The 26,882-nt window shown below is 42.0% G+C and overlaps 2 protein-coding genes across 5 annotated transcripts in view; one reads left to right on the top strand and one right to left on the bottom strand.

The window, feature by feature from the left end:
- LOC310905635 (protein C19orf12 homolog) overlaps positions 1 to 26,882 on the top strand; it is an 85,610-nt gene that overhangs the window by 40,940 nt on the left and 17,788 nt on the right. For all 3 annotated transcript variants that reach the window (XR_014589187.1, XR_014589188.1, XR_014589189.1), the window contains 2 exons: positions 19,884 to 19,950; positions 22,755 to 22,862. The gene's annotated coding sequence lies outside the window, so the exon portion shown is untranslated. The remainder of the gene's footprint in view (positions 1 to 19,883; positions 19,951 to 22,754; positions 22,863 to 26,882) is intronic.
- POP4 (POP4 homolog, ribonuclease P/MRP subunit) lies at positions 8,528 to 11,684 on the bottom strand. Of its 2 annotated transcripts, none has more exons than XM_083852178.1 (7): positions 11,470 to 11,684; positions 11,305 to 11,357; positions 10,761 to 10,984; positions 10,105 to 10,182; positions 9,831 to 9,892; positions 9,395 to 9,496; positions 8,528 to 8,907 (listed from the first exon to the last, which is right to left on the bottom strand). In XM_083852178.1, the coding sequence occupies exons 1-7, from the start codon at positions 11,474 to 11,476 to the stop codon at positions 8,771 to 8,773; spliced, it is 663 nt and encodes a 220-aa protein (XP_083708304.1). In that variant the 5' UTR covers positions 11,477 to 11,684; the 3' UTR covers positions 8,528 to 8,770. The 2 variants fall into 2 exon arrangements, with proteins under 2 accessions (XP_083708304.1, XP_083708303.1); XM_083852177.1 differs by having other exon boundaries at positions 10,761 to 11,006; positions 11,470 to 11,607.

Genomic DNA, 26,882 nt, shown 5'->3' on the forward strand with positions numbered 1-26,882 from the left:
GGGTAAGGCATGCACCAGATTAGCTGTACGCATAGGCATGGCAAAAAAGCAAGTTCATGTAAGGTAAGGGAGCAGTTTCTAGGCACCGTCTGCTTCACGGCTGTTTTTTCTGTTAGAACAGAGGAAAAAAAAATCCCTTTAAACCTGTGAGCGTCTGGCTCCATCTGCTGGTAACAAAGCAAAATATATCGCTCTAAGCATAGAAAGAGGTGGGATTTCTATTTTTATGCTAGCTGCAACAGAAAACAGCAAAAACAAAAATAGTAATAAATGAAATGCCTGTGCGTCAGAACCGAGCCACAAGATGTTAATTTAGTTTTCCTGAAGGTACAAACCATTCTGCTGCCTGGGAAGAAAGCTTTCTTTTCCTCATAAGCACATAGCCCAAAATTGGCGTCTTCCAGAGCACAATACCTCCGTCCTGCACAAAAATTATGTTTGCTCAGGGCGTGGACTGCACCAGCAAAGCTTGATGCCTCTGTAGGTGATAATATTGTCCCCTGCCATACAGCTGTAGGATGTTTTACTTTGTTTCCCACTCCCCCAAAATATCTTTGACAAAATAGCTAGAATTCATGATACCTCTTCCTGAAAATGCTAGCTGGGGAGAAGGAGAGATGAACAGTTCTTTGAGATAGACTGCCAGGAGTCAAAAGAAAATAAAGCTGTTTTATCACTTCACCAAACAGTGAATGTTGTTACAGTGCATATTGCGCATGCTTAATTGAGCTTGATTACTCAATCTGTTCACCTTAGGAACTCACTCTCTGTTAATTATGGAAGTAAGCCGTTGCATGAAAACAGAAAACCTCAGGTTTTCTAAGGTATCCTAAAGAATTGACCCAGCTTTATATCTTTTTTATTTTTATTTTTTAATTGAAGTAGAAGCAAAGGAAATTATGTTGGTGCAGTGCTGTCCAAAAGCTGTTTTTCACAAGTCATTGCAAATAGGAGGTATTGCACCGTGAATGCAAAATAAAAAAATACGTGTCTTGTATTTTTCTTATTTCATATCCATGTATGTATGTGCTTTTTTTTTTTTTTTTTTTCTCTTGGAGATTGAGCCTAGGATATATGGGGCCTCGTAATCTTTGTATGAAGAATAGGTTTTCAAACCAAACTACTGCATGATAGAACTGTGGGAGTGCAGGTGAGGGAATATAAATTTAACGGCTCTGCTACTTCTTGCCCTTACTGTGCCACTCTACAGCTAACATGAGTGGTGAGTTATTTGCATGCAGCACTTTTCTGAGGGGACGCCTGTTTGAAGACCTGCTTGGAAAGAACATGTTCATGTCAGTCCAGTCCTTGTATGGCAGGCAATCATTTCAAAAAAAAACATCACCAAAGTGAGAACTAGCCAAGGTTTCTCATAATGGCCTCAGCAGAGAGGTTGAGGATCAAAATGAGAGGTAGAACTAATCTTTACTGTTTAGTGTCATACTTTTAAGCAGTACCAGGTGCCATGCAGAGGGAAGCATGTGGTTCCTGAGGTTTCTTCTTGAAGCTGCCTACAATTCCCCCCCAACACATACACATTTAACTTTCAGCTTCACCTTGTTTCATTTCACTGGTGTTTCCAACTTTTGAATTCTGGGGTTTGTGGTTCTCTCTGTATCCAGGGGATTATTCTAAAGGGATCCACTCACCTTTTTGAAAGATATCATAAGGGCAGCACTTTTTGCTGAAACTAACAGTAGATAAATACTACAAGCATCTTTTATTAGAAAGTTCAAAACCACAACAAATCCTGCCTGGAGTATGTTTGATAAATCAGATCTTTTGTAGACATCTGGAGATTGTGTTTGCAAATCCCCAGCCAGCTTGTTTTGTAGTCATTGTTACCATAATTCAGGTTAATGTGGTTGCCACTTTTTACTTCCTAAAACACATGTGGTGCTTTATGGCTGGGGAAAAAAAAAAAAAAAAGTGGCTGCCTTGGAACAGAAGTTCTTGTAAAAGCCTTTGTGGAAGCTTCCTGTTTGGAGAAACAAATGTCAAATCAATTGTCCTAGCTCAGAACTACTGTTCTGAAAATACAGCTGTGGAAAGAGATTACGTGGATACTGTGATGGGGAGTGCGTAAGGGTCTAGATTGAGAACTAAGAAGCAACATAGAACAAAAATAACAAACAGAACAAGTAAACTTTTAGGTTTTCTTGCAAAGATTTGCTTAAAAAATACTAGATCCCAAGTGAGAATGTTCATGCCAAGTTTGAAATCTCATTTGAATTTTTATAAATGTTATAATCTGTGACATATACCCTTGGAAATAGGGTCTCATAACAGAAATGGCGAGTCCCTTGACTATTACCTCACAAAAAAGGAGATGCAGTAGGTTACAATTCTGAGACAAATTTGCAGGGTGGTTTATGTCTGCGTAACACCACTCAAATGGGCCTAAGCTGAGCACTTCACATTGTTTGAAGGTATTTGTGGGTATGTGATCAGCTGTACACAGCTGTTCCAGTAATGTTAGCCTTTAAGTATAACAAGCACAATCCAACAAATCCTTTATCCACTGAAATGTTGCTGCAGGGAGGGGCATGGAGATAGGACGCAGTGTCATGAAAGTAAAGAAGAGCTTATTTTCCTTTTTGTCTCTCCTTATTCTTCTGCATTTATATGCAGAAGAAATGGAAGCTCCCAAGGAGCCCAGGCTGCAGAAAGATTCCACGTGCCAGTGCTCTTTTTCCTCTTATTATCATACGCTTGCTATCAAACTCTAATTTTTGAAATAAAAAACCTGCAGGATTCTTTATTGGGACTATTAAGCCTTCAATCTTCATTATTTAGGATGGCTACTTACCTTTTACTCAATGAAGTCATAATGCAACTGCTCCTATAAAAACTACTGAAATGGCTACTGTGGCAGCGAGTAGATTTTCCTTCATGTAAAATAATCCTCTGTGAGTGAGACATAACTATCATTTACATTAATTAGGCAGCCATATAATGGGGTGTTCAATAGCTATTACATCATTTAAATTCTTCAGTGAGCACCTCAGCCACCCAAGAACTATCCAGCTGAACATTTTTAAGTCCATAATTTTGAAATAATCCTTTAGAGGAAGAATATGCATGGCAGAGTGTTGCAGACAATTTCACCAAAAAAAATCATTTGGATTTATGGGGTTATTTTAACATTTCCAGGAGGTGCGCAATCCTATTTTTCTCTGTCCTCCAAAATAACAAAGCTATTAAGTGGAATCAATTTTGGGGCTGATACTGTGTGTACACTAGAAGCTGGTCAAGGAGCTTGTATTCAGAGGTCTTCCCTGACAGCTGGATGCAAGTTTCCTTAAACACTCCGTTAAAAGCCTGGGGCCCTCACCTGCATCCCTCAGCTGAGAAGCTGACTCACAGACAAATGAGTGCCATCCTGGTGGTGGTTTGGTTTTTCAACTTCTGCCTTTAACAAGCGTGTGAGGTCTTAAGCATTTGCATTCAATTTTGATTGTTGTTCTAAAATTTGCGAGATCAAAGCAAACTCCTTTGGCATTTCTGGTAATATCATACTTCCCAGGAATTATATATTATTATAATGGATATTCTAACTGTATTATTATATATTTTCACATATTTTAAGATCTGAGTCACAGTCAAAAGTTTGCACACGTCATAAAGCCAGGAGCTCATTCTGAGAGCTGAAAGAAACGAGGCTGAATTTATTAACTAATATGCCAGAAAGAGCTTTGAATTAGTAGGCCTGTACTGCAAATCTTTAACGTGCTGTTCAGCTGCCTATAGAAGGTGATGGTTATGAGGAGAACAGTCAGTATCTGAAATGAAAAATAGCATGTTTTAAATCGGTTTTGCCAGGCAAGAATTAGGCCCTATGGGAATAGCTCCAAATTGAATGAAAAAAAAAATCTTAAATTATTGTCTTAGGTTGTGACTTTTCATTCAGCAACCTGGTTCAAAACTGTCAGTCATGTTACTTTGGTCAATTGTATACTGGATTTTTTCTCTACTTAATGATTATAGGGTATTGTACCTCATCTGACTGATATAGTAGCGAGTAACAGAGCCTCTTAGGGGGGATAGCTCATAATTCGGTGTTAAATGTTGCTGGGACCTCTCTAGTTTTCCCCAATCCCCATCTACATGCAGACTGTAGAGAGCTAGGTGTCAGAAACCACCTGTACGTAGAGCACTAGGTTCCCTTGGTTCCGCAGTCCAAGAGGTTTGTATTTGCCAGATGCAAATACTCCTTTCAACGGCAGTGGATGCGTGATCCTGTATTTTTCACATTTGCTAGTTAGTTTAATTAAACCAGTACACTGAGAGAGGCTTCTGTCTTACCAAAACAATACATATTCATCAAACACTGTGGGAGATATAATTCAGAATAGAAATGACAGAATTAACAAAGGGGAATGTGAGGCAAAGGTGGGTCAAACCTCTGTGAAATTACATGGGGCTGGTTGTTGTTGCCACGTAATCTGGAATCGTACTTCTTAATCTGGCACGCAGGACCATGGTCTGGTAAACGCAGACGTATGAAAAGCTTTGTAAATCCAGTTTTTCTTTCTGTTTAAGATGTATGAAGGTGGGTGTTTGTTATATTGGTCAACTAATGTACTGTACTCACCAAGGCCCCCCATGCTAACTTACTGACTTTGGGTGCAAGAAGCAATACAGCTGGGATAAGAGGAACAGCTAATGGAGGTTAGTCATTACAAGGAGACCAGTTGTTGGACATGTGCTTCAGCTGTGATGTCATAGAAGGCTGGCCAGATACAGCTGCTCCTGGCTGTTGGGACCCTCATTTTGTGCCGGTGCTGCTGATATCTCTCCTGGAGTGTAGGCTGAAGAAGGCTGTGGGAATATTGGTGCCAAAAAGGAGAATTCATGGGCTGCTGAAACCTTGTACTTGCATTGCCTATGGTAAGATCATTGCAGAAGCAGTGAGAGCTTAATTTCAGAAATGTTAATGTGGGCTGAGGGAGGGGTACAAATAGCAGCTGCTAGGAATTAGCCATCCAGCAGTCTTCAGGGTGGAAGTGTGAGAGACTGCAGCAGGAATAATAAGGTAGCTGAAACTTTTTGTTAGTTAGAAAACCTACCTCTGTGTTTTTAGACTTGTAGGTGGGGAATGGATGTGTGTAACTGCTCTGGTAATGGGCTGAGGAATTGGCCTGTTCAGGTAAAAGCAGTGCCACTGCTGGTTTTGAGAAGACGCTGTGCTTGCTTTCTGAAAATCTGCTGCTGATGCAGAGGAGCAAGCAGTTGTTTTAGATGAATGGCTCTCACAGCACAGTGGATCATAGCTGCTTTTTAAGGGAGTTTTAAAAGGTGTGGAAGGAGGTATGGAAAAATGTGAATTTCCTTATGTGAAATAAGGAAGTATAAAATATGTGAAAGGAAGTATAAAAACACTTCAGATGGCAAATTCTAGGTGTTTTCTTGGATGTGACTTAACTTTAAGTATTTCCTACAGTGAATTATTTTGGGGTTTGAAACAGAGCTTGGGTTTCTTTGTTTTCCCCTTTCCTGTTTAAATGTTCAAAATGCAGTAACTGGATAGTTTAACCTAGTTTTATACCACAACCGGTGATGTAATCTGAACTGAAACAGTTGTATGATTATGTGTATCTTTATTATATACATGTAGTAATAGGAAAGCAGAAATGTGTGAGTAAGGTAGTTTGACAGTATATTGTTCATTGTTGTTGATTATTCCCCAATTAGCTTTTTCTTTGGAGAGTCTGAGTATAAAAATCATTAAGAAAAATGTGTCCCTGCTGCATGCAATTCCAAGTTCAGTGTAAGAAGGAAGGGGTATGTTAGAGACAGCTGTGATTAGTTCCCCAATTTGCTAGTATTAAATCCATTAAGTATTTACTGTCTCAGCTAATGAAGAGATGGGGGAATGGTTGTGAATCAGCAGGGGAAGAATGGCAAGCAGTCATTTTTGTGTTATGCAGTTTCCAAGAAAGGTCCTTCACAAGCAACAGGGAGTTTATTGCATTCTAGTGAGGGATGAACATGGAGACAGCAGATACGAGTTTGGTTTGAGCAGCCTGTGGGTAGACAGCAATACCAGTGGTGTACAGGAGAGATTTAGCTTAAGTAAGTGATTTGTGGGGGCTGTTTGGAACACCTCACTGAGTCATTACAGAAAGGCCTCTTCAAATGATTTACCAACTGCAGTAAAGGTGTCTTGAATGCTTTGGCTGTTCAGATCTCTTGTTAGTCTTCATTTGTCATCTGTCTTTATGTGCTACGAGCACACGATTACCTTGAGGAGACCTTTGAACATCTCTTCAGTACTCTTCACTGTAAATAATGAATACCTGGCTGTTATTTGTCAAAAGGGACCGCTAAGCAGCATTTGTCTTCTGGTCACTGAAGTAGTTTAACAAATGGCAATGGTAGTAGCTAGGGGAAGTTGTATCCTATTTATCTGCGTGTCCATATGGCAGAATATGGTATGTCCTTAGGCACGATGTTTCATTGTACTGCAAATTCCAATTTGTATGGCATTGCCATTAATTATGTCTATTCAAGACATCTATTGATGGTCTTTCCTGTTAATTAACAGGACTATGCCAATAAAATTCTACTAGTTTCCCCCTATTAATTAATATTATAGGCATTTAACAGATGTTTTAATTGGGTGTTACACTGATAGCTGTAAGCAAAATTAAAACTAGGTCATTGTCCTGCAAGGGAAGTTTCTACTATAATTTATGCTTTCTAGCACTTTATTTTTCCTTCTGGATTCTTGTAGGAAACTAATGGATTTCAGTGAACTTAAACCCAAGATATTACTTTCCTTTTTATACATTACTCTTCTAACAACTTCAAGACACCTTGATTTTGCTTCATAGGTATTAATTGTAAAAAGCTTCTTTGTCACTTTTGAATGTTGTCTGTGTTTTCAGAAGCTTTTTCAGCATCTCTCCTAGTTTTCCTTTAGTGTGAAATGACTTATTTTTTCAGTCAATAAATGTATGTTTTATTTCCATTCTAACTACTTCAAAGGGGTTAAAGTCCTGAATTCAGCGGGGGTAGAGGAGGACAGTGTTCTTCTTGTAAGCAGAGATTGCCTATGCTGTGATCAGTTTGAATAAGAGTCTGGGTCAGTGATGCTGAAGCTGATCTGTCTGAGCAATCTTCCCTGGGAGATGCAACTCTTGTAACCCCCATGAGGGCTGACTGGCATGGTCAGTATTTTCATGGGTCTGCTAAATGGCCCCTGTGCATTACAGTGCTGCTGTAAGAGCACCACCTCTCTGCTTGAGCTATGCTCCTAACACTGGTACAAGGCTTCACTGTGCAATGTGAGAACAGCTACCTTCTTAAAGTTTTCCTAGTTGGCTACAAACATTGGAATGGTGGCAGGGAAAAGTTCTCCATAGATATGAAAAGGAATCCACACTTGAAACTAAAATTCTGAAAGCTTTATTTAGTGTAAATATCAGATGCTTTTTTTCTAAAAAAAGTGATCCAAATACAGGGATTGTTTCCACCTCCCAGACAACCTGACTAACAGATCTGATTTGGAGGGATTGAATTGGATTTCAAAATAATAATCTGGGACTCCAAGAAGGATCCTGGGAAGTACACCAAGTAAAAACAGTATGAAAAAAGGAGATAAAGGGATTGAGGACGCTATTTCTTTTCTAATGACTTGGATTTAATTTAAGTACCAAGTAGTTCTCAGTACTTGCAACACAGAACTACTTATTTTAAGTTGGATAACTTGCTTTTCTGGTAATGCTCAACTAAGAGCCTGTTAATTTTAAACACCTCATGGACTGGAATCCAGATGATTGTTTTGGAATTCTGAATGACCATGTAAGCTCAAAAGAACTTTAATATTTATATTCCTCCATTTAGAAAACAACTCTTAAAATAGCACAAATAAGTGCAGACTAATGAGTAATTTTACTGACCTTGATATTTATCAGTCCTTGCAAGTTAAATAGTGAAGCATCCCCTAGAGTTTAGGTGCAGAAGACAATCCAGAAACCTTTCTTGATCCTCTTAAAATGAATTCTGCATTGTGCTGTCAGGAAAAGATACCTTTTGCAGTACAAAACACCTTTGCTGCTGACATGACATTTTTCCCTAATGCTTGCATTAAAAAGTTTCTCAGAATAGCATGTATGCAGCATGAACTACTTACCTGTTTAGTAGTTGGCTTTGGCTAAATGCAATTTGGAATTTCATTATGAAAGCTAGACAAACTGCTATAGCCAGTCTGTATGCTTAGATTTTTCACTTATGTACCACTTACCTACAACAATATTAAACACTGGAACAGAGATATTCAAGGTAAAACCTATCAGTTGAACCAACTTATCTGCATATACTTGTACCAGGCAAAGACACTGATGTTCACCCAGGAGCAATGACTGAAACTGAAGAAAACTGCTTTTCTATAGTCTCCTCATATGGAGAAAATAGTTAGATGTTGCCCAGTTTATACAGAAGGCAACAGTAACATTTATCACAAAATTCAAAGATAAAATCTTCATTGCAAATATACGATTAATAAACTGAAACAGAAGCCAGGTAATCAGTACTAAGTTTAATACAAGGCAGAATGTTACATACTTACATACAAATAACACAACTAAACTCCGACAGCCCGACAGAGTACTTTCAAGGCAACAGAAGCTAGTCTTCAGTATGAAGAAATGCTCTAGAAAACCTTCAAACAGTTAATTCCATTTTCAGTTTGCCAGAAAACCTGGTTCTCAAACTGCAGGAAAACAGTAGGCATTTTTATTAAATATACTTCTGATTTGCTATGAAATCATAGGTCAATAGTTCCTTTTAGCTTGAACTTCTTTGCAGATCGCTCACTTGCTCTGAACTGGAACTTGCTTCCATAAATGTAGGAAATGAATCCATCAATCTCCAAGCTAAATACATTGTTAAGTTTGGGAACAACTGAAAATGCAAAAGGAAAGAAATTAATGAAAAAGGACTAAAATCCCTGTTCAAAACAGATATTGATATACCACAGGATATTATTCACACATAGGCTTCAGGTTTGGCACATTTCAAGTTTATGCTTTATTAAGAGAACATACATAACCTAAACCTCTATCTTAAGTAGCAATTACTAAAAGTTAGTCCTCTTTTACGAGCATGCAGTAAGTGCTGCAGAGAACATCTAAAGTAAATCAGATGAACACACCACATGCATATTAGGTTCACTGAAAATGTTTTCTTTTGCTCACTTCTACTGAAATACTTTTGGTAAGATACTGGGCTTTTACATTGTTGGTTAAAACATTGACTTCTACTATGCAAAGAACTGATACAAAGGACTGATACAGAACAATGCACTACCACACATTTGCTCAAAAGCAGTGTGAATTTAAGAAATTTTGGTTATTCAAGTTTTAAGAAGCACTGAAAAAATCTAGCATACCTTTTACTTTGTCATCTTTAGTGATAATTTTGAAGACATGTTTAAATTCCTGTAGAATGATTCCTGTTATCCCAACATAAGAGGGGCATTTTGATTTTGTGACTGAAGAAACAAGAATACATATGCATTAGAAAAACTCAGCTGCAGTTTGTTTGCAGTTCTACAGTTGTCTCATGATTTCAGAAGCTCATTGTAATATTCTGAAACAATGCAGTTACAGTAATAACTGGCAGAACTCAGTTTTCTTTGCAATCAGGTTTTCAAAAGCAGTTAAAAGTTAAGTAGAATTGGTTAATGGAGAAAGCATTAATCACAGTAACTACTATGTGATTCTAGATTCAATACCAAAAAGAATTTAAAAATAAGCATCTGAAATATAGGAGTCTACTGAACTTCACATTTTTTTGAGGAAAAAAACACAAAACAATCAGGATACCTGTAACAATAGCTCCATGGAGATCAGCTTTTAGCAGTTTGGCCTGAACCATCTGTGGTTGCCTTGGAGAAGAGGGTGGGATCAGAGAAGGAATGAAAAATATATGGAGAAGAGTAGGTTTACAAAGTGACTGGGATTACTGAAATCATGATCAAAACTCATCTTATAGGTGTATATATACTCTTTCTATAGCTCTGATACTTCAAGAAGTAAATCAGTAAACCTGAAAATAATTACTAACCAAACCCACTAATTTTAATATATCTGAACTTACGCATCTGGTTTAAGTCCATAGCATAGGTCTCTGATGTACTGTTTCCACAGTTCATGCAGTGGTAAAAAGATTGCGTATCTGTAGTTAAAAGGCAAAAGTTATCATACAAAACTTAATTATCAAAAAATCTGTTGCTTGATTACTGAAATAATCGATGTTAGTCTTAACTCTTTAAATATGGATGAGCTTTAATACCTTTTATTACCTGCTCTAATACCTTGCATGGGAAGTAGACCACTAACCAACAGGTTTATTTTTATGAAAAAATAGTCTCCTGTCAACCCAAAACAGTGATGCATTAAGAGATTTCTACTCCCCTACCTCCCTCCTTACTTCGTTTTACAAGGAAGGAAGTCATTCAACATGTATTAAGTTGAGAAACCCGACAGAAAATTCTGGTCACAGTTTAACTTTTAAAAACAGAAATCCAAGGCAACTGTATTTGGTTTTGATTTCTTGTATTTGGGTACACAAGAGGAAAGAGAACCCAGTAACAAACAATTTTACCATATATTCAGCCAAAGTAATTGCTGTGGTTAATTGCCACAGAGTAACAGACTGACTGTATGTACTGAAGAGTGAGTAGCCACATATACGTGCTCCTGGTTTTTACTTTTTATGAACTTCTCACACAAAGAAAGTATTTTAGATCTTACCTCTGCTGTTCAGGTTCGATTTCAAAAAGACGCATTTCTCGCCTCTGCTTTGCAGTAAAGCTTTTAGGTTTCTTCCTCTTTTGCTTTTTTCTTTTTTTGGCATAATGCTCCAGAATTACAGCTTTCCGAGATAACACATCCTGGATAGCTTCATCTTTCATTTTTGGCATGCTACGCTTCAGGAAGGCGCTTACAAAGGCTTTAGCCTCTTCTGACCTCTGAGGCTGAAGACATTTTGACGAAACACTTTACGAACTTAATAAAACTAAAGCAGCCGCTGCTGCCTGCCGGCCTTACCGGTGACAGAGCCACCCAGTAACCCCACGAGAGCAGTACTAACATACCTCACGTTCTGAAGCCCCACCTGGCCGCCAGGCGGCCAAGCACAACACGCCCCGAGCTTTTTTTTCCACTCACCCCCACGCCCACACCTCGGGGAGCCTCCAGACACAGGCCCGGAGCCTCCGGACGCGACCCCGACGCTCCCCGGCGACCCCCAGCGCCTCAGCCCCCGCCGAGTGCCCGGGGCCGGCGGCGGCGGTACCTGCAAGCACAGCTCCTCCGTCGCCTGGCGCGGCAGCCCGCCGTACAGCGCACCTGCACGGGGCATAGAGCGGGGCCGTCAGCCGTACAGCGCACCCGCACGGGGCACGGCGGCGGGGACCGGCGGCCCCCAATGTCCCGACCCCGCTCCCCCCGTCCCGCTCACCCTCCATGGCGGCGGCGCCGGGCGCAGGCCGCTGACGTGCCCGCGCGCGCGCAGAGCCTGCAGCCGAGATCGGCGCCCGCCCGCCGCCGCTTTTATCCGCCAGGCGGCCTCCGGGGTGCGCATGCGCGGTGCTGCGCGCGCCCACCTCCTGAGGGGGCGTGAGGGGGAGGGGTGCATGCGCGGGGTCCCGGGGGGGTGTGGCGGCGGGAGGCCTGGTCGCTGCCGTGCTTCGTTACCGGGGATAATTAAAAATAACGGCCCGCGCCCCCGCCTCTCACGGAACCGCAGAAAGCTGCACCGATGCATCGCTCGCTAGAGGAGCGATGCTAGGCCGTGACAGACGTTCGAAAGACAACGCGCCCGCTGTGCCGTGTCACACGGCCGTCAGCAGCCCTCCCGCAGGGCGGCGGGGTGCCCTGCTGGCGCCGCGGTGCCGCCGCGTGCCGGTGCGACGGGCTGGGCGCCGTCCGCTCCTGATCCAGCGCCCAGCGGCCCGGGGCTGCCAGCCTGGCCTGCCCCGACGCGTACTGAGGCGCTGGCTTCCTCAGCGGTCCCTGCCTGCCCTGGTCGCGGTGGGGTTAGCGAGCCTTGTACTGCCTTAAGCAAAACGATAAAGGAGAAACTTCAGAAAATAGAGAAAATTACATGACGCTAATTGAGTTAAACCTATGAATTTAGCACGGAAAGTTTAAAATTTTATTAAAGACAATGCAACTTTGCTAATTAATTTCACAAATTCTTATCACAAAGCAGTAATTGTGCCAGAACTATTTTCTCAGGACGGAGAGAAAATACGGGCAGATAGTGATAGGACAGGGGAGAATAGCTTTACACTGAAAGGGGGGAGATTTAGATGGGATGTTATGTGCGAACAGACATAACTGTCAATAGCGGACAGCGTAGAAAGAGCATTTGGTAGGCGGGAGACCAGTCCTTTGTCTCTGGCATTGCCAGAAGTCTGCACTGCAAGGTCATACTGGACAAAAGGAAAGGAAAGGAAAGGCATCTCAAAACTTTCTGAGCAAACAAGTTAAAAAAAAAACACAACAATTATTAGAGTCTGCTTGCTAAAAAGCTTTTTATAGAGAGGTTTTACTACTTGGCATATCAAAAGAAATACTATATTGTTACCCCACTGCTGGCTAAGGTAGCAGATCCCAGCCTTAACCTCAAATTTCAGCGGCTATCCTGCTAGAGGTGACAAAGACTTCCTAAGTCTGGGAAAGCCTTGCTATATATGCCATTGTTTCTGGAGTACACGGCTGCTGGTGTGGCTGGAACTGGGTTTCTGCAGAAGTAAGGGTCCCATAGAGCTCCATGTGCCTTGTAAATCACAAACCAGAGGGGGCAGTCATCTCTAAGAGCAAAATAAAATAATAATAATAAAAAGAACACAAAAAAGAGAAGTAACATTGCTTATCACAGTGATGAGGTCCTGCAAAGGAGGAAGCTGTGGCCAGGGTAGATTGTTAGATTAGCCATTTAGATTAAAGCAGATAGGAAACATTTAATGACATTAACTTCTGTTAGGCTTTTGAATAGCTACATTACTATTATTACAGCAAAGATCAAGGTGCAAAATGAACATTATTTCTAACCAGAGTCAAACATTCATATTCAAAAGACAAGGAAGGTGCTACCTGCTGTGAGGTTTGCCTCTTCTGCCCCTGTTGCTGCCTCTCTACTCTTGGGATAAGACACGTCTTGCTCTTGAAACCAGTGCAGCTAATTCCTTTTCCTTGCCAGCCGAATCCCAGCTCGTGCTGCCCTCTGCTCAGATGTGTTGGTTCTCCAAATAAATAAAGTGTTTATATTCCTGTCACGGGGTGGGTATTGGCTTAGCACATAATGAAGAACTGCTTGGTAAAGGAGACGTACAGAGCGAGTTACTGAGCCAGAGTATAGGAAATACGACAATTTGTTGAGTGCTGCTGTGGAGCACAAAGGCACTGAAGTGATACCTAACGGGGAATGAAATTGTAGATATGTGTGTATGTTTGTAAAGAAAAAAGGGCCAGCCTCTTCAGAGTATTAAGTATGAGGACCGATTGATGTGTATCAGAGACCTCCTGGCAGTTAAGGACATTGCCACAGCAAACAGATCTCTTGATTTTACAAAGCTGTGACACCTTGAGTTGTCATTGCTATTAAGAAAAGATCAATTTTCATGAATGGAGTACCAGGATGAGCACTATGGGTCTTCAGGGCCGTATGAGTGCTCCTTCACTGGATTTATGCTGCAATTCCTGAGGCACTTAAGGGATTAATAGTCAAATCAGTGTTGGCGATGCTGGTGTTGTAAATCCAATGATCCAGGCTAAACTGGTGCCTGGGGAAGCCAGTCTCTTCCAACAGCTCTACGTCTTCATTTCCCAATTTATCTTCAGATACAATGGCTGAGGGAGCGAGATTAGTGCATTAGTATGTGTTCCAGGAAAATATGTGGAAATAGTGGAAATATGCGAACAAAAGAGCAAACAAAATAATTATAATGCATGTTTCTGAATGTGCAGTATCACCTCCTCCACCTGTCTGTGTGTCTTAGACCTTTGAATCTTTTTACTTCTTCAAGAAAATCAGCGTGAAAGCATGATATAGGTTTATGGTGATATAAACCCCTAATGTATATTATTTATTCCAAGTTAAGGTGCCAACACTGGCATTTCTTATTCCATTAAATCTGTGTTTGGCATTATTTATTGCGCTCTAAATATATATATATATATATATATTTGTAAAAGCCCAACACTGAACCACTATACTTGTGTACAGTAGGGGGCTATATTGCTTTAGCTGTCGGTATTTCTGAATTACAGGTGTGTTGGGAAAAGAATGTATGCAGGCCAAGTCAGGTCACAGCAGTGTCCTGGGGGAATGTCAGAGTGAATGTGGGAGCAATAATAGAAATTGCTTTATAGTCACAGTCACAGAAAGCTAGAACTTCAGGTGCAGAGTAGCCAAAGACTTTTACTTATGGTGAAACTGAATTCCTTCAAAATCCTCCTTCCACAGATAAATCTACTATAATGTAAAAGAAGATATTTGTATGACATAAGAATAGAAGATCAGGGGTGTTTGTTTGTTTGTTTGTTTGTTTTTTTAAAGAGTTATCATGAGCCGAAGCTGGAGATGAGCAGAGGTGGACTGATGTGTGTAAAAAGTGACTGGGCTATAATCACTGTTATAATCACTTTTGCTGATTGCAGGTGATACAAGAAATAGACACTGTAATTCTTTAAAAGACCGTCTCAGCAAGCATTTGAGCTTTCAAGATCAATATAGTTTATTCCTCTTGGCCAAATTGTATTAGCAGTTGGATTTGGTCCCCGGGGACAGCTGTACTAGCGAAAATAATTTCCATTTAAAATGCTCTGATCTGATTTCCTCCATCTGAATATCAGGCAGCTACCATAACTTCCCCACCGTGTGCTGAAGCAGTGTGCAGCCGGCTCACGTACCACGGCAGTCCTGCCACCGCCACCTGCTCCTCACCGTCCTTTCTCTGCCACTTTTTCCTTGTCCCGCTGACGGCTCCTTTCAGCCTGGCCCGCATCAGGCCCATGCCAGCATTTCAGGCTGTGGAAAAGGCTGTGCCTGGGGAATGGGGGGTACGGGCACACTAAGAATTGCTGTTCGGACAGCTGGGTAAACAGCGTATTTGGTATCAGTAGCCTGAACTTTCATTTCGTGGCACTGTAGGTTTACTAGGGGGGAGTTTGTAATGTTTATGTGTGGAAGCCCAAACTCTTGCATTATAGATTTATTTGATGAATTTCAGACGGCTGGGTTTGGTTTAAGAGTGTAATCTTATGATATACCTTCTGGTCCCACAAATGTTCCTTTTCAATGTGTTTTTCAGTAAGTTTTCTGCTTTATCAGTTTGTCTAACTCATTGATTAGGATGAGATATGTCCTCCTGACCTGATAAACTATTCACGCTGACTGAAGGGTCATTATTACCTTAAAATCCCAGCTCCTTGTCCTCTCAAATTGCAGATGTTACTTAAGCGTGAATAAGAAAGTCTGGCTTTGCTGTGCATGAAGAAATACAATCCAAATATATCTTAATGGGTCAGAAATCGGGGGGACATACAATAACCCCCAAATGGTTTCAAAGCTTTTAATGATTTAAAAAGCTGGGCTTTAAAACGCAGGCAAAGAAAGAAGCCAGCTCTGTTGGAGTCCCAGCTGCTGCCTGCCTCACTAGGGGGCAGCGCAGGACAAGGATTGGGGAGCCTGCCTCGGCTGTCTGCGTTGGGGCATCTCTCTACGTGTTGCTGCGATCCAACTAACGGTTTAAAGTTAAAAAAAAAAAAAAAAAGTTAAATATTGTTTCATCTTTTAGACGAAATTTACCAGTTTGCATCTTCTTTTAGCATACAGGTTTCGAGTTCTCACATACCCCAACTTCTTTTACATTATAGTAGATTTATCTGTGGAAGGAAGATTTTGAAGGAATTCAATTTCACCATAAGTAAAGGAAGTGATTTTTTTTTTTTTAAACACCAATGTATTTTTAACATCAAAATAACTAGCTATATCCTTCTTAAAATATATATATATATAAAAGAATGAGTGAAACTAGAATACCTGGGGATAACTACTGCAGAAGTATCATTGCCCAGCCTCACAGAATGCTAAAAAAATCACCACTTGCTCCCCAAAACAATAATGAACAGTCAGTAAGCTGAGGTTTCGGCAACTGATATTTGGTTTCCCTGCGTGCTGAGATCATGTATGGTTCAAACACGTCAGTATGACGGAAACCACTGTACACCTGAACAGCTTGTATTTACTAATTAAATAGTAAATGCACCCATGTATTAATCTGTGACAGGCTGTCTTAGAGGCATTATTTTTGCTGTTTCTTGGGTTTCATCATTTAATATTTTAAAGCCTAGCGAACATTGGCCTACATTGAGATAGGGTTGTGTGATGCAAAATGGGTATTAAATAAAAATGATAAACTATAACATAGTAATAGTTGTTGGAGTTATAGCAGATTGAATTGTTTAATGTGGCATTTTGTTTGGTTTTGGTTAAAGTATATTAAATTAACATAATTAAAAATTTAAAAGAATACAAATAAAAAGGTTTCAAGCACCAAAAAAGTCTATTATGCTGGATGTTTCATCAAAGAAAAATTTAGACTTTTTTCCTAGGAAATGGTTGTCCAGTTCTGGAAGCCTGTTTGATATGGTTTGGTTGGGTCGACTTTGCAGTCCACCACTGGTATATAAGTTTTGGCCATACCTGTGTAACTGCAGATCACGTTGCTATTTGTAGAGTGCAAAAGAAACCCGGTAACCCTACGAGCACGGCTCGGCAGTGCCGTGGCTGCAGCGGGGCGCATCACCCACCTGCCACAGGCAGTGCCGGGCCGTCCTTGGGGTTAAAGGACAGCTGGCAGTGAGCAGCTCAGTGCGGAGTTGTAGACCTGGTGTGACTCAGCCACAGTGCTCTGAAGTGAGGCGAGGCAGTTTTGGCTAGGACTAAGGAGACAGGCAGGAAGAGGCACTGTTCGTGCAAGGTTCGTGTTAAAGTAACATGTTTCACAGAAACATCATGGGAAGGCCCTGCTCCTGCCAGAGTCTTTCCGATTAATACAATTAGTCTGTCAGGGGTGAGACATTCTTTTTAATAACACGAGTCGGCTTGTGCTATCCTTGTCTAAGAGTTGCATTTCGAAGGCCACACTGATGAAGGTGTCAAGTGCTGAGTCACCGCCTGGGTTTAGGTCCCCCCAGTTTGACTGCGTCTGTCACAGTGTGCCCGTTCACGCTGAGCCCTGCCCGTTTTACCTGTGTGTCTCCAGGGACTCAGGTAGTGAGGCCCAGAGAACAGCAAGTGAAAAGTATTTGTTGAAACTGGGCTGAACAAGATTAACAGATTGACTGCCACTGCAGGCAAGAGCATAACGAGAGGTGGTCAGGGTGGCAGCTGCTAGCATGGCCCTAATGGTGGGGCTTTGGTCTTCCAATACGTAATCTGACTTCTTCCGAACTGCAGCTGTGGGATGGGGCAGTGAGGGGTTAATGCTGCTGAACTGCTTTGATAACTGAAGAAAAACCAGAAACCTCCATTTGTTTGAATTCAGTGCTTTAGTAAGTACCTTTAAAAAAATACAACCTCATGCAACAGAAAATATTTTGTCCATCTCTTCAGCAGAAATCTGATAAACCATGGAGAGAGGCAGGTGTCCAAGGAGATAAAAGTAATAAATGTGGCTGCAATTCAGGAGTGAGCTAGCCTGTCAGGCTGTTAATTAAATGGCGTTCCCGCTCAGAAATGCTAGAAGATAATAGATATACATGGCAATGCCAATTCATTTGCCTCAGCAATGTATGTTAATTTTAGCATGAGCTTAACTTATACATTTTGCAGTGGGACAAAATGGCGGCGGGTGTGTGTGTGGGGGACTTTCATCCTGCTAGTGATTATTTCAGGAGGTAGAGACTATTAAGCACTTTATACTTCTTAAAAACAGAACAGCGGGTGAGAATGGGTGAGAGAACATTTTTAATTTAGGCAGCTCCTCTAAACAGAATTAACTAATCACAGACTTATAATTGAGCCGAGCCATATTTGCAGCCAGCTGCCAGGGGATCCTTTCCTTTGCCACAGATCAGTAGGTGCAGAGCCCTAGTTAACAAATAGCTTGAGCTTGAGTCACGTCTACGTTAGTGTAGTTTTAAAAGGATTTCTAAGAGTTACATTAGTGTGAAATTAGGACTGCTGCAATGGCAAATCGCACCTACAGGAAAAATAGCTGCTATTTGCGACTGCTCTAAGACCAAGGCTGCTTTGGTAGCTGCACAGAGGAGGTGCAGTAAAGGACTGCCTTGTGTGTAAAACTGCGCTTGTATTCAGTGACAGAATTTTGTGTGCTGTCTGGTCTTTTAATGGTAATGATTGAGTCTTTGTTCAGGCCCACGTCAGCTCGGGCAATTTGGCACTTACTGGTGACAGAGCTGCCCAGCTCCTTCTGGTATGTGGTGGTGGTTTTTGTTCCTGTTCTGGAAGAAAACCAATTCTGGGGCCGGCCAGCAATCAGCGCGGGGGAGATGTCCACCTGATGTGGAAGGCAGCAAGGGGACTGTGACCCCACTACGTGTGTGCATGTGATGTGTGCGCTTGTGTGCTACAGTCCCTCGCTGAGACCATGTGTGACCCTTGTGTCCAGTTTCAACCAAATTTGTCACTGACATCAAACTCGTGTAACATCCCTGCAGCTTCCGTGAGCACAGCCGCCTGCTTCAGCAGCTGGGTGCGCTACTCACATGGTGCTCTCTTTCCCCTGAGTCCTGAATTACCAGGGCTTGCTGTTGGGGTCTTGCTGCGTGTGGCACAGCCACCACACAGGTCTTCTGCCACCGGCAGTGCAGAGAGGTTCTGCTGTGTGCATGGGGCTTGTAAAAATGAGGCTGCTATTTACACTTCCAAGTGTGGCAATAAGGGCATGACTAAAGGTGTTTCACCTCTGAAACGCACGCTGCAGCACGGCAGGCTTCTTTCTGAAAAAAAAAATCTGTTCTGTAAAAGTATCAACATTGAGGCAACAGAAGGCAACACAGATACTCCTTTATTTTCTGCTGTCTTTGAGGAGGAATACTCCCTTGCCCTTCAGCATGATTATAGCCCATTTACCAACACTTCTTCCTGAATTTCAGACCTATTTTGGAGCAGTCACAAGCAAGAAATGTTTCTTTTCAGAGCCTGAAGCAGTCAGTCCAAGGGTAAAGTGTATTTAACAAAAAGAATAGTTCCAGTTGAATTCACATTGTGAAATTATGGGTCCATTTAAAGCAAAATAAAAACAGTGGCAGGTTAGGGTCAGGAAGGAGGATAATGACATCTGCTGCAAAGTGCATCCAACAACAGTCTTCAAAATTTTAAGTTTCTGTAGGATGCTTTTCTTTTCTTTGTATAATTATGGAAAAGAATAGAACTAAAATAAATGTACCAGACGCTGAAAGCAAGCTTCAGGCTTGCTCAGGCATATGAATTCCAAGCGGAGATGTTATAAATGATGTCTCAAATGCTGACTGATTTCAGAGCTGTGGGCTCTTTCCTTCGTGTCACGGACGAGAATGGAGGTTCGTGACCTGCCTGCCCACACGTGCCCTCCCAGGACACGTCCTTCCTGCAGGGCTGGCCAGGGCAGGACCCCCAGGAGGGGGCGATTCCCGTGAGGGCTGGCCCTGGCTGCACCTTCCTTGCTTTGCAGCCATCGTCCTGATCCCACAGAAGTCACCTCAATCCCTTTTGTTCTGGAGTGCAACTTGTCACAGAGCTTTTTTTTTTTTTAATGGGAAAGAGGGCTGCTGCTAGCTTTCATAGTAATACGTATGCTCATAATATAGTTTGCCCTTGCCACCGTTGCTGAAGAGACTGGCTTCTGCTTTGTTTTGCAGGCGCTGCGGTAGTATCCTTCTGCCCCTGCTCTGAGGGAACCCCGTCGGTATTACAGCAATGAAGAAGGTGAGCAAGAAACAAACCTGGGAATATTTTGCAAGCTCTACCAGTATTACCCCTGTGTGTTTGCCTGTAAGGGCTGTAAGAGACATGAAGCAGTCAGGAGAGCCTGTACTATTACAGGAGGGGTTCCTGTGTCAGGCGGATCATCATCATTAAGACATCCCTATGGCCTGGGGAGCTACCTACAGCCTTTTGAGATTACCGAAGACACTTGCAGGGGGTTTAAGAGACTTCGGAGCATGCCTTAGTATATCTCTGTCTTGACACTACTGAATTCTGGTGAGCTCTTTCTTAACCTTGGCAGAGAGTTATGAAACCTCCTCTATGAAAGAGAGATCATGTTTATACCCGTCCTCTTCTTATAAGTTAACAACAACAACAAAAGATGCAAATAATCGTTTTGCACATTGTCTGTCATGTAAAAATACCAAGCTCCACAGCTGGTCTCCATTTGCTGGCCACAGACATGTAGGGTCAGGTTCTGGGGGTAGAAGAGACAGGGATGCTCAAGTTGCAAGTGAGAATACACTAACTGAAAATTACAGCTCAAATTCTGCTCCAGTTTGGTAAGACCAAGACATTTTTCTACCTTGAACTGGGGCAACCAACCAACCAACTGGTTTAAACCCTTTTTTTTCCCCTGAGCTTTGGAGGAAGTGTTTATGCCAGCTGTGAGCACGCCTTCAGACACAGAACAGCACTTGCTGCAGCTTCATTTTGAGGTCTTGGTGCTGTCAAGGACTGAGAGTTTAAAACTAGCTGAGCCTCCCACGCTGCAACATGATTTACTAAACCACTAAGATATTGGGTCAGCTTTGTAAATCATTTTAATTATTTCACTAAACAGGTTGTGAAGATGGATCAATAGAAAATATGACATTTAGGCTCACAATGCTGCGCATTCATTATGGAAGAGAAATTATATTAACTGATTTAGGAGCTAATAATAACTGAAAATAACAATTTAATGGAAGCCTTCCAATCCTGCACTTTGAAGCAGGATACCGCTGTACACAGTCTACCCATTTTAATCTGTCAAGTATACATAGCGTTTTTTTGACTCTCAGAAATGTCAGTCAAGTGCAAGTAACTCACAGAATTTCAGCATCCCATATATTACATTATATTAAAACAAAATCAAAGGAACTGTCACCAACCATTTTACATACAGGCAGGATCACATAAACCAGGCACATGAAAAATGAGAAAATGCATTGCAATATAATAAAGTGGAGATCTTGCACACTGGGGCTATTTTCCACTTGCAATTAGTATTTCCACAACCATGGTTGTACTGCTGGGCTTAAAAGGTGTTTACTTCTTTCTAAGGTGTTGAGTTTTGGTCTCAAGCATCTGAGTACTAAATATATGGTATGTGTCTATATATATATATTATATATATATATAGAGAGAGAAACTAATCTCTCCTGTGTAGTGAATGCCAGGTGCTACCATTCAGTAGTAAGTGCCAGCATTGTCCTAATACAATTATTTCACCGTGGCAAAACTAAATTTAGTTCACTGTGTCCTGTTTTTTCCTCAATACATATACAACAGTCACCTGTGCTGTTAAAATATTTTCTTTTGAAATAAGCTGTATGTTGTGACTATTTAATGCCTAATAGCCATTGACTAACTATACTGAACCAAGCAGGCATGACTGGGGACAGAATTTAAGCTGCGATCAGGTAGTGCACCTATGTTACCTGCTCTGTAGAAAGCCTGCAGCCTGCTGATACCCAGTTGTCACAGCAGCATTGCACTCTGTTTTGCAGGGAGAGTTAAGCTTTTCTTTAAGCCCTCTGGCTAGATAGCATTTGAATTATGCACTTCATCGCACCCCAGTTAGGTAGAGATGCATTGTGAAAATTGTTATCAGTTAGTTTATTTGGGAAAACACCTTATTTTGCTATTTGGTTCAGCATATGAAGAAAAAAACGCACCCTTTTTGACTGAGAAGAGCTTGTTCTACAGCAGAGTGAAACTTTGAGCCATGGGCAAATCATGCTGCTCCTGCTTATTCAGCTGTCCCCTTGAGCTCCAGCCAGCTGTTTTGGGAACACAGGCTGCTCGAATCAAAACAAATGGCTTCAGCATGACCACAGAACTGACTTGAGCACATTCCCTGCGCGGGCTGTACAGCACGGCTGTCTCCTACTTCAGAGAACCCACAGCAGGTGAATTTTAGTGTCCCCAGGTAAACAGTCCCTGGAGCTTCCCACATCACCTCCACCTCCTCCCTATTTTGTAATTGTGTTCCCGGCTGTAAACAACAGATCGGGTGGATATTTTTCTCAGGCTCTGTAAATGCTAGCAGCAACAGATGAGCACTGAATCAAGGGACACATGCTATGTCAAACATGTGGCATTTTCATGGCATGGCACCAAGCGTGAGCAGTGCTTTCTCTGGTGCTGCTCTGCTCCAAGAAACTGGAGCGGCAAGGTTTGAATTACCCCGGGTAATGAGCCTAAGCTTAGCTGACTTTTCTATGCACGGTTACGACCACATTGAAAAATACTTTCTGAACCGAGCAGAGCTCCACTTATTTCCTTTTGAGATGGTTTGTCTTGGTGAAATACTATAGTCTAGAGTAAGATCTAGCTGATTTCAAAATAATTAACTCTTAGATTAATAAAGAGATTTCATGTTCTTGAAAAAAAACTGAAAAAAGTTTTAAGACTTTTGACACCATAGCAAGCTGGATTTAGTTTCATTTACTTGGTCTTGCTATTAAATCATGCTACAGTTCAGATCTTGACAGGTACCTAGTGTGTGTTTCTTAACTACTATTTGCTTTCGTTTGGAGCTCCCACAGTTCTGGATGCAGAGGTGAGTCTTTGTTCTTCATCTCTCTACACGCTGAAAAATCTGCAAGGTGGCCAAATCAGCAAAACCACAACTGATCGATGCACTGGTATGTACTTAATTTTGTTTTTGTTGTCTTGTCGAACCCTGCTTACGTCCCTGGAGACCAAAATGCCAGTATTATTAATTATTAAAAGAGGTCATATAAAAGATTTCACTATATAAGGAGTTTGGCTGCTGACTTTAGGGGGAATTGAAGCTAGCTCTTCTACAAAGTCATTAGCTCAACCAGCAACTTACCATAAACCGAGGTTCATTTTAACCAGGATTGCAATTAGCACCTTGCTGTGTATTTAACTAACTTGAGACTTTCATACCACTACACTATAAAAGTTGAAATTATATCCAAGCACTCAATAAATGGATTACACTATTATCATTATTTGTAGCACTGAATGATTGTATTTTTACTGTCTTGCACTGAATTAGCATAAATGAATAACAAATGTGAGTGTATTTGGTAAAGATCATAAAGGAACTGATGTTTCCTTAATCAAATTGTACATTTTCATGGTCTCATTTGACTGTGTTGCCTTTAGATTCTCTTGCACACTTTTTCGAGTTTTCCTCAGGGTAGCAGGCATCACTGACAGGCATAGTTCGGTCTAGACCATCACTTAGTGTTATTCCTTCCCAACTCAGATTTAAGCGTGCACCCCATGTCCTTGTCCAAAGATTTATTAACACTCCCAAGCAAGCACAGCTCCGAGGCTCACACGCTGCTCAGCCTAGCAGCAGCAAGGCACACTGAGTAGGTGCTTTCAGCTTTCCAGAGCTCAGAGCAACGTATGTTCGTGTGTGATAAAATAAAAACGTGGGTTGTTTCAACAACATCCCAGTTCCTGCTGGAGACACAGGATTGCTTAGCTTAAATAGGGAAAGCAGGCTTTAAAGTCCTGAGGCCGCTGAGGGTTCTTTCAGGAACCACGGTGGCTTTTCCTTGTGTTCCTGCTGTCCTTGCTGGCTTGAAGCTGGCAGGGAGGTGGTGGCTGTCCTGCCAAAAGATAGCACAGGAGGCTGAACCACGCACCTTGGTGAGAGGTTTCCTGAGCTGCACCAGCCACAGCTGTGGGAACCTGGCAGGCAGCCCCTACTGTCCTGCTTTAGTGCAAGGGGATCCCAGTAAGTTGAGAAGAAAAACAGTCGTTACCATCACACTGGTGATGGGCTGGAGATCCCAGAGGATTAATTCTCCAAGCTAATTTTTAGTGCTCTCTCCAGCTCCTCAGAGCACTGGCTATCCCCCTGCCCGAGGCTGCCCCATGTCATAGGAGGGCATGAGTCCCAAGACATAACTGAGGTATTGCACCCTTTGCTAACAGTTGGCCAAGTGCTCATCTCTAGGTCACAGCAACGAACCAAGTTGTTCCTGGGAGCGGAGAATGAGGAAAACCAAGGGCAATGGGGGATGTCAGTGACCCAGCACTGAGCTTCCTCATACGCACCCTCACAGTGCTGAAAATCTCTCTGTGGGGCCAGTGACACATTTTGAGATCTGCAAAGACAGCTGATAACTGACACGCTAACAGGTATCAGTCACAAAGATCAATGCTGACAACTCTGGAAACACTGATTTGCAACTGTCCAGGGTAATTAAATGAATTACAACATATACATTAAAAAGAGGCTCTGACATGGAAATTTAGAGCTAAATTTTGTTTAAAAAGAAAGAGCCCATTTTATAGGGTCAATCCCCCCCCCCCCCCCCCCCCCCCCCGCCCCAGTGTAATACTCCCAAAGACATTTATCTGTTGCTTCCTATTCCAAAGGTATTAACACAAAGATGAATTAAAGTTTTGGACATATTTGGTCATGGAATAAAACAAACAATAGCTTAACACCCCCTTTCCCATCTTCCCCAGGGTAAAAATGAAAAATGTCCTGTTAGAGAAAGCTTAATTCTCTACGGAACTTTAAGCATTTTTGAGATATTTATTGAGACCTTGTTCATTTCATTTGTGTTAAGCTGAAGATGATTTTTCCATATGTGATTTTTAGAAACATTTTTAACAGTAAGACAAATCTATAGCCAGCAAATAGGGAAATCCATTAAGTAACTACAGCACAATCCTCTTTCATTTGACTGCTAATATAACTGTGATTTGCTTAGAATGTCCATAATTGCTGTAATTGTAAGGCTGGCAGTCACCAGAGGTAAAACAGGAGATTTCAATCCCTTAATTAACATTAGCATGGATCCTTCAAACAGTTTTTCAGTACTGTTTTGCATTATCAGTGATTCAGAACAGAACCAGATCTTTCCTGGCTGGTTCTATTTACAGTCAAATCCATCTTTTACTTAAGAAGATATTGCTGGGTTTCAGAAATACGATCTGAAAAAACAAAACCAGAAAGAGTGCTGGCCTTTTTTCTATCCCCTCAGGCATGGCCATGCCTGGAGAACCGGCTCTGCAGCAGGACAGGGCAGCACAGGAGTCCCTCACTGCTGCCCCCTTGCCAAGGCTGGGTTTCCCCCGCCGTTAGTCTCGTTCCCGTTGTTTTAGGATGAGGTACTTTTCCAATGGAGTAACTGCACCTACTTCTGTGTGGATGAAACCCACGCCTCCCATGCATGCAGCCCCAGGCTCTGCCTCAGGGCATCTTACTGGGGGACAAAAACAACATGCAATTTCCCAAAATTGTGGAAAAAAGACAAAAATCCCATGTCCTTTCCTCCCAGTAAATGAATGTTTTCCACTCTTAATCAGCAGTGATTTGCATGTATTGGAGGTTTAGTGCTCTCCGAGGGCTTGTAGCACTGTTTAGTTCTCACCTGGTGGCAGAGAGCCCCCAGGGTGACGCAGGCAGTGTCCCAGCCCACCAGCAGCTCGCCAGGCAGCAGGGGCTGAGCACCCTGGCAGGGCTGCGAGAGCCTCTCCCCCTCGCAGGAAGGAGACGGGCATCAGAAGCAGGCAGTGCACTCACTCACTGCAAATTAATATTCTCACAACAAACTCCCCTCCAGTCAGTCTTTGCTAAAAAGCATTAATTAAGACTTTAACATTTTTGATCCCATCAATTTTCTGTTCTTTTTTTTTTTATTAAATAGATGTATTGGGGGAGTTTGACTAATAACCGCCTGAAGTTTGGGGATAATGAATAAATGAACTTCGTCAGCCTCTGGCTAAGCATGAAATTTACTGTGTAGTAACAAATGCAACAGAGGCCTCTCATACATTAACCAACCTAGTTTTGACACACAAGTTTAGAAGCACATTATTTATCTACTTACTATTTCTGAGTGAGATGAGGCTCCAAAATATTTTATGCAGGAAATGAAAAATAACAATTCGGACAGTCTTCTTCATCGTCCATCGTAGCATGCACTCGCTTACTCGCCCATCTGCTCTTCGGTGGGTCTCTGGCCTTCTTGCCACCCACAGCTTATTTTCAGGACTGCATGCTTTACATGTTTTCCTTGGGTCTTCTGCCAGGAAAGGCACATACAAGGAACCAGGTAGATAATTTTGCTTTTTACTTGGCTAGGCCTTGGTATTTTGAAGGTCACCTGTGTGGTAATAAAAGCTACTTTTGTTCCATGTATTTTTACATGTGCATGGCTCTGGCATCAGATCTGTTACACTGTTGTAAATCCATTCATTTCTGTTGAAATCCATTAACTTGCAGCGAATTTATAGCAGTATAACTGTGAGCAAACTATGGCTGATGGCGCAGGCTGGAAGTATTACAAGGAAAAGTGCAAAGTTCTATTGATTTTCTCTCAGGAAAAATGTGTGTTTCCTTATGATTGTATTACGGATGACTCAGCTCTGGCCCCTAATAGCCATCACTCATGCTTCCCAGCTCAGCCAGCTCCTGGCTTTGCAGGAGGAGCCACTGACTGTGCTGTCCCCGAGTTAAGGAGCAGGGGCTGTCTCCCCCATGCCCAGGGATGCACCCAGCCTACTGCTGGCTCTGGAGGAGTTTTTGCCTGGCTCTGTGTGGGACTGCAGGAGACACACCGCCTTTCCAGGGCTCTGCAGTCCAAGCACTTACTCCTAATCGATTCTGACAGCAGACACCACTAGGAATGCTGAGATTTATGAAAGAGCAAGAATTGCCACTAGCC

The sequence above is a fragment of the Anser anser genome (genome assembly GCF_964211835.1).
Source record: "Anser anser genome assembly, chromosome: 11".
In the NCBI taxonomy this organism is placed as follows: domain Eukaryota; kingdom Metazoa; phylum Chordata; class Aves; order Anseriformes; family Anatidae; genus Anser; species Anser anser.

Bases quoted from the DNA above. Each gene is read 5' to 3' on its own strand.
- POP4 (XM_083852177.1), bottom strand. From the start codon at position 11,592: ATGCGCACCCCGGAGGCCGCCTGGCGGATAAAAGCGGCGGCGGGCGGG. The intron at 11,358-11,469 runs GTGAGCGGGACG...TGCCCCGTGCAG, and splicing joins CGGCGCCGCCGCCATGGAGG to GTGCGCTGTACGGCGGGCTG. The intron at 11,007-11,304 runs GTACCGCCGCCG...AAGTTCGTAAAG, and splicing joins CGGAGGAGCTGTGCTTGCAG to TGTTTCGTCAAAATGTCTTC.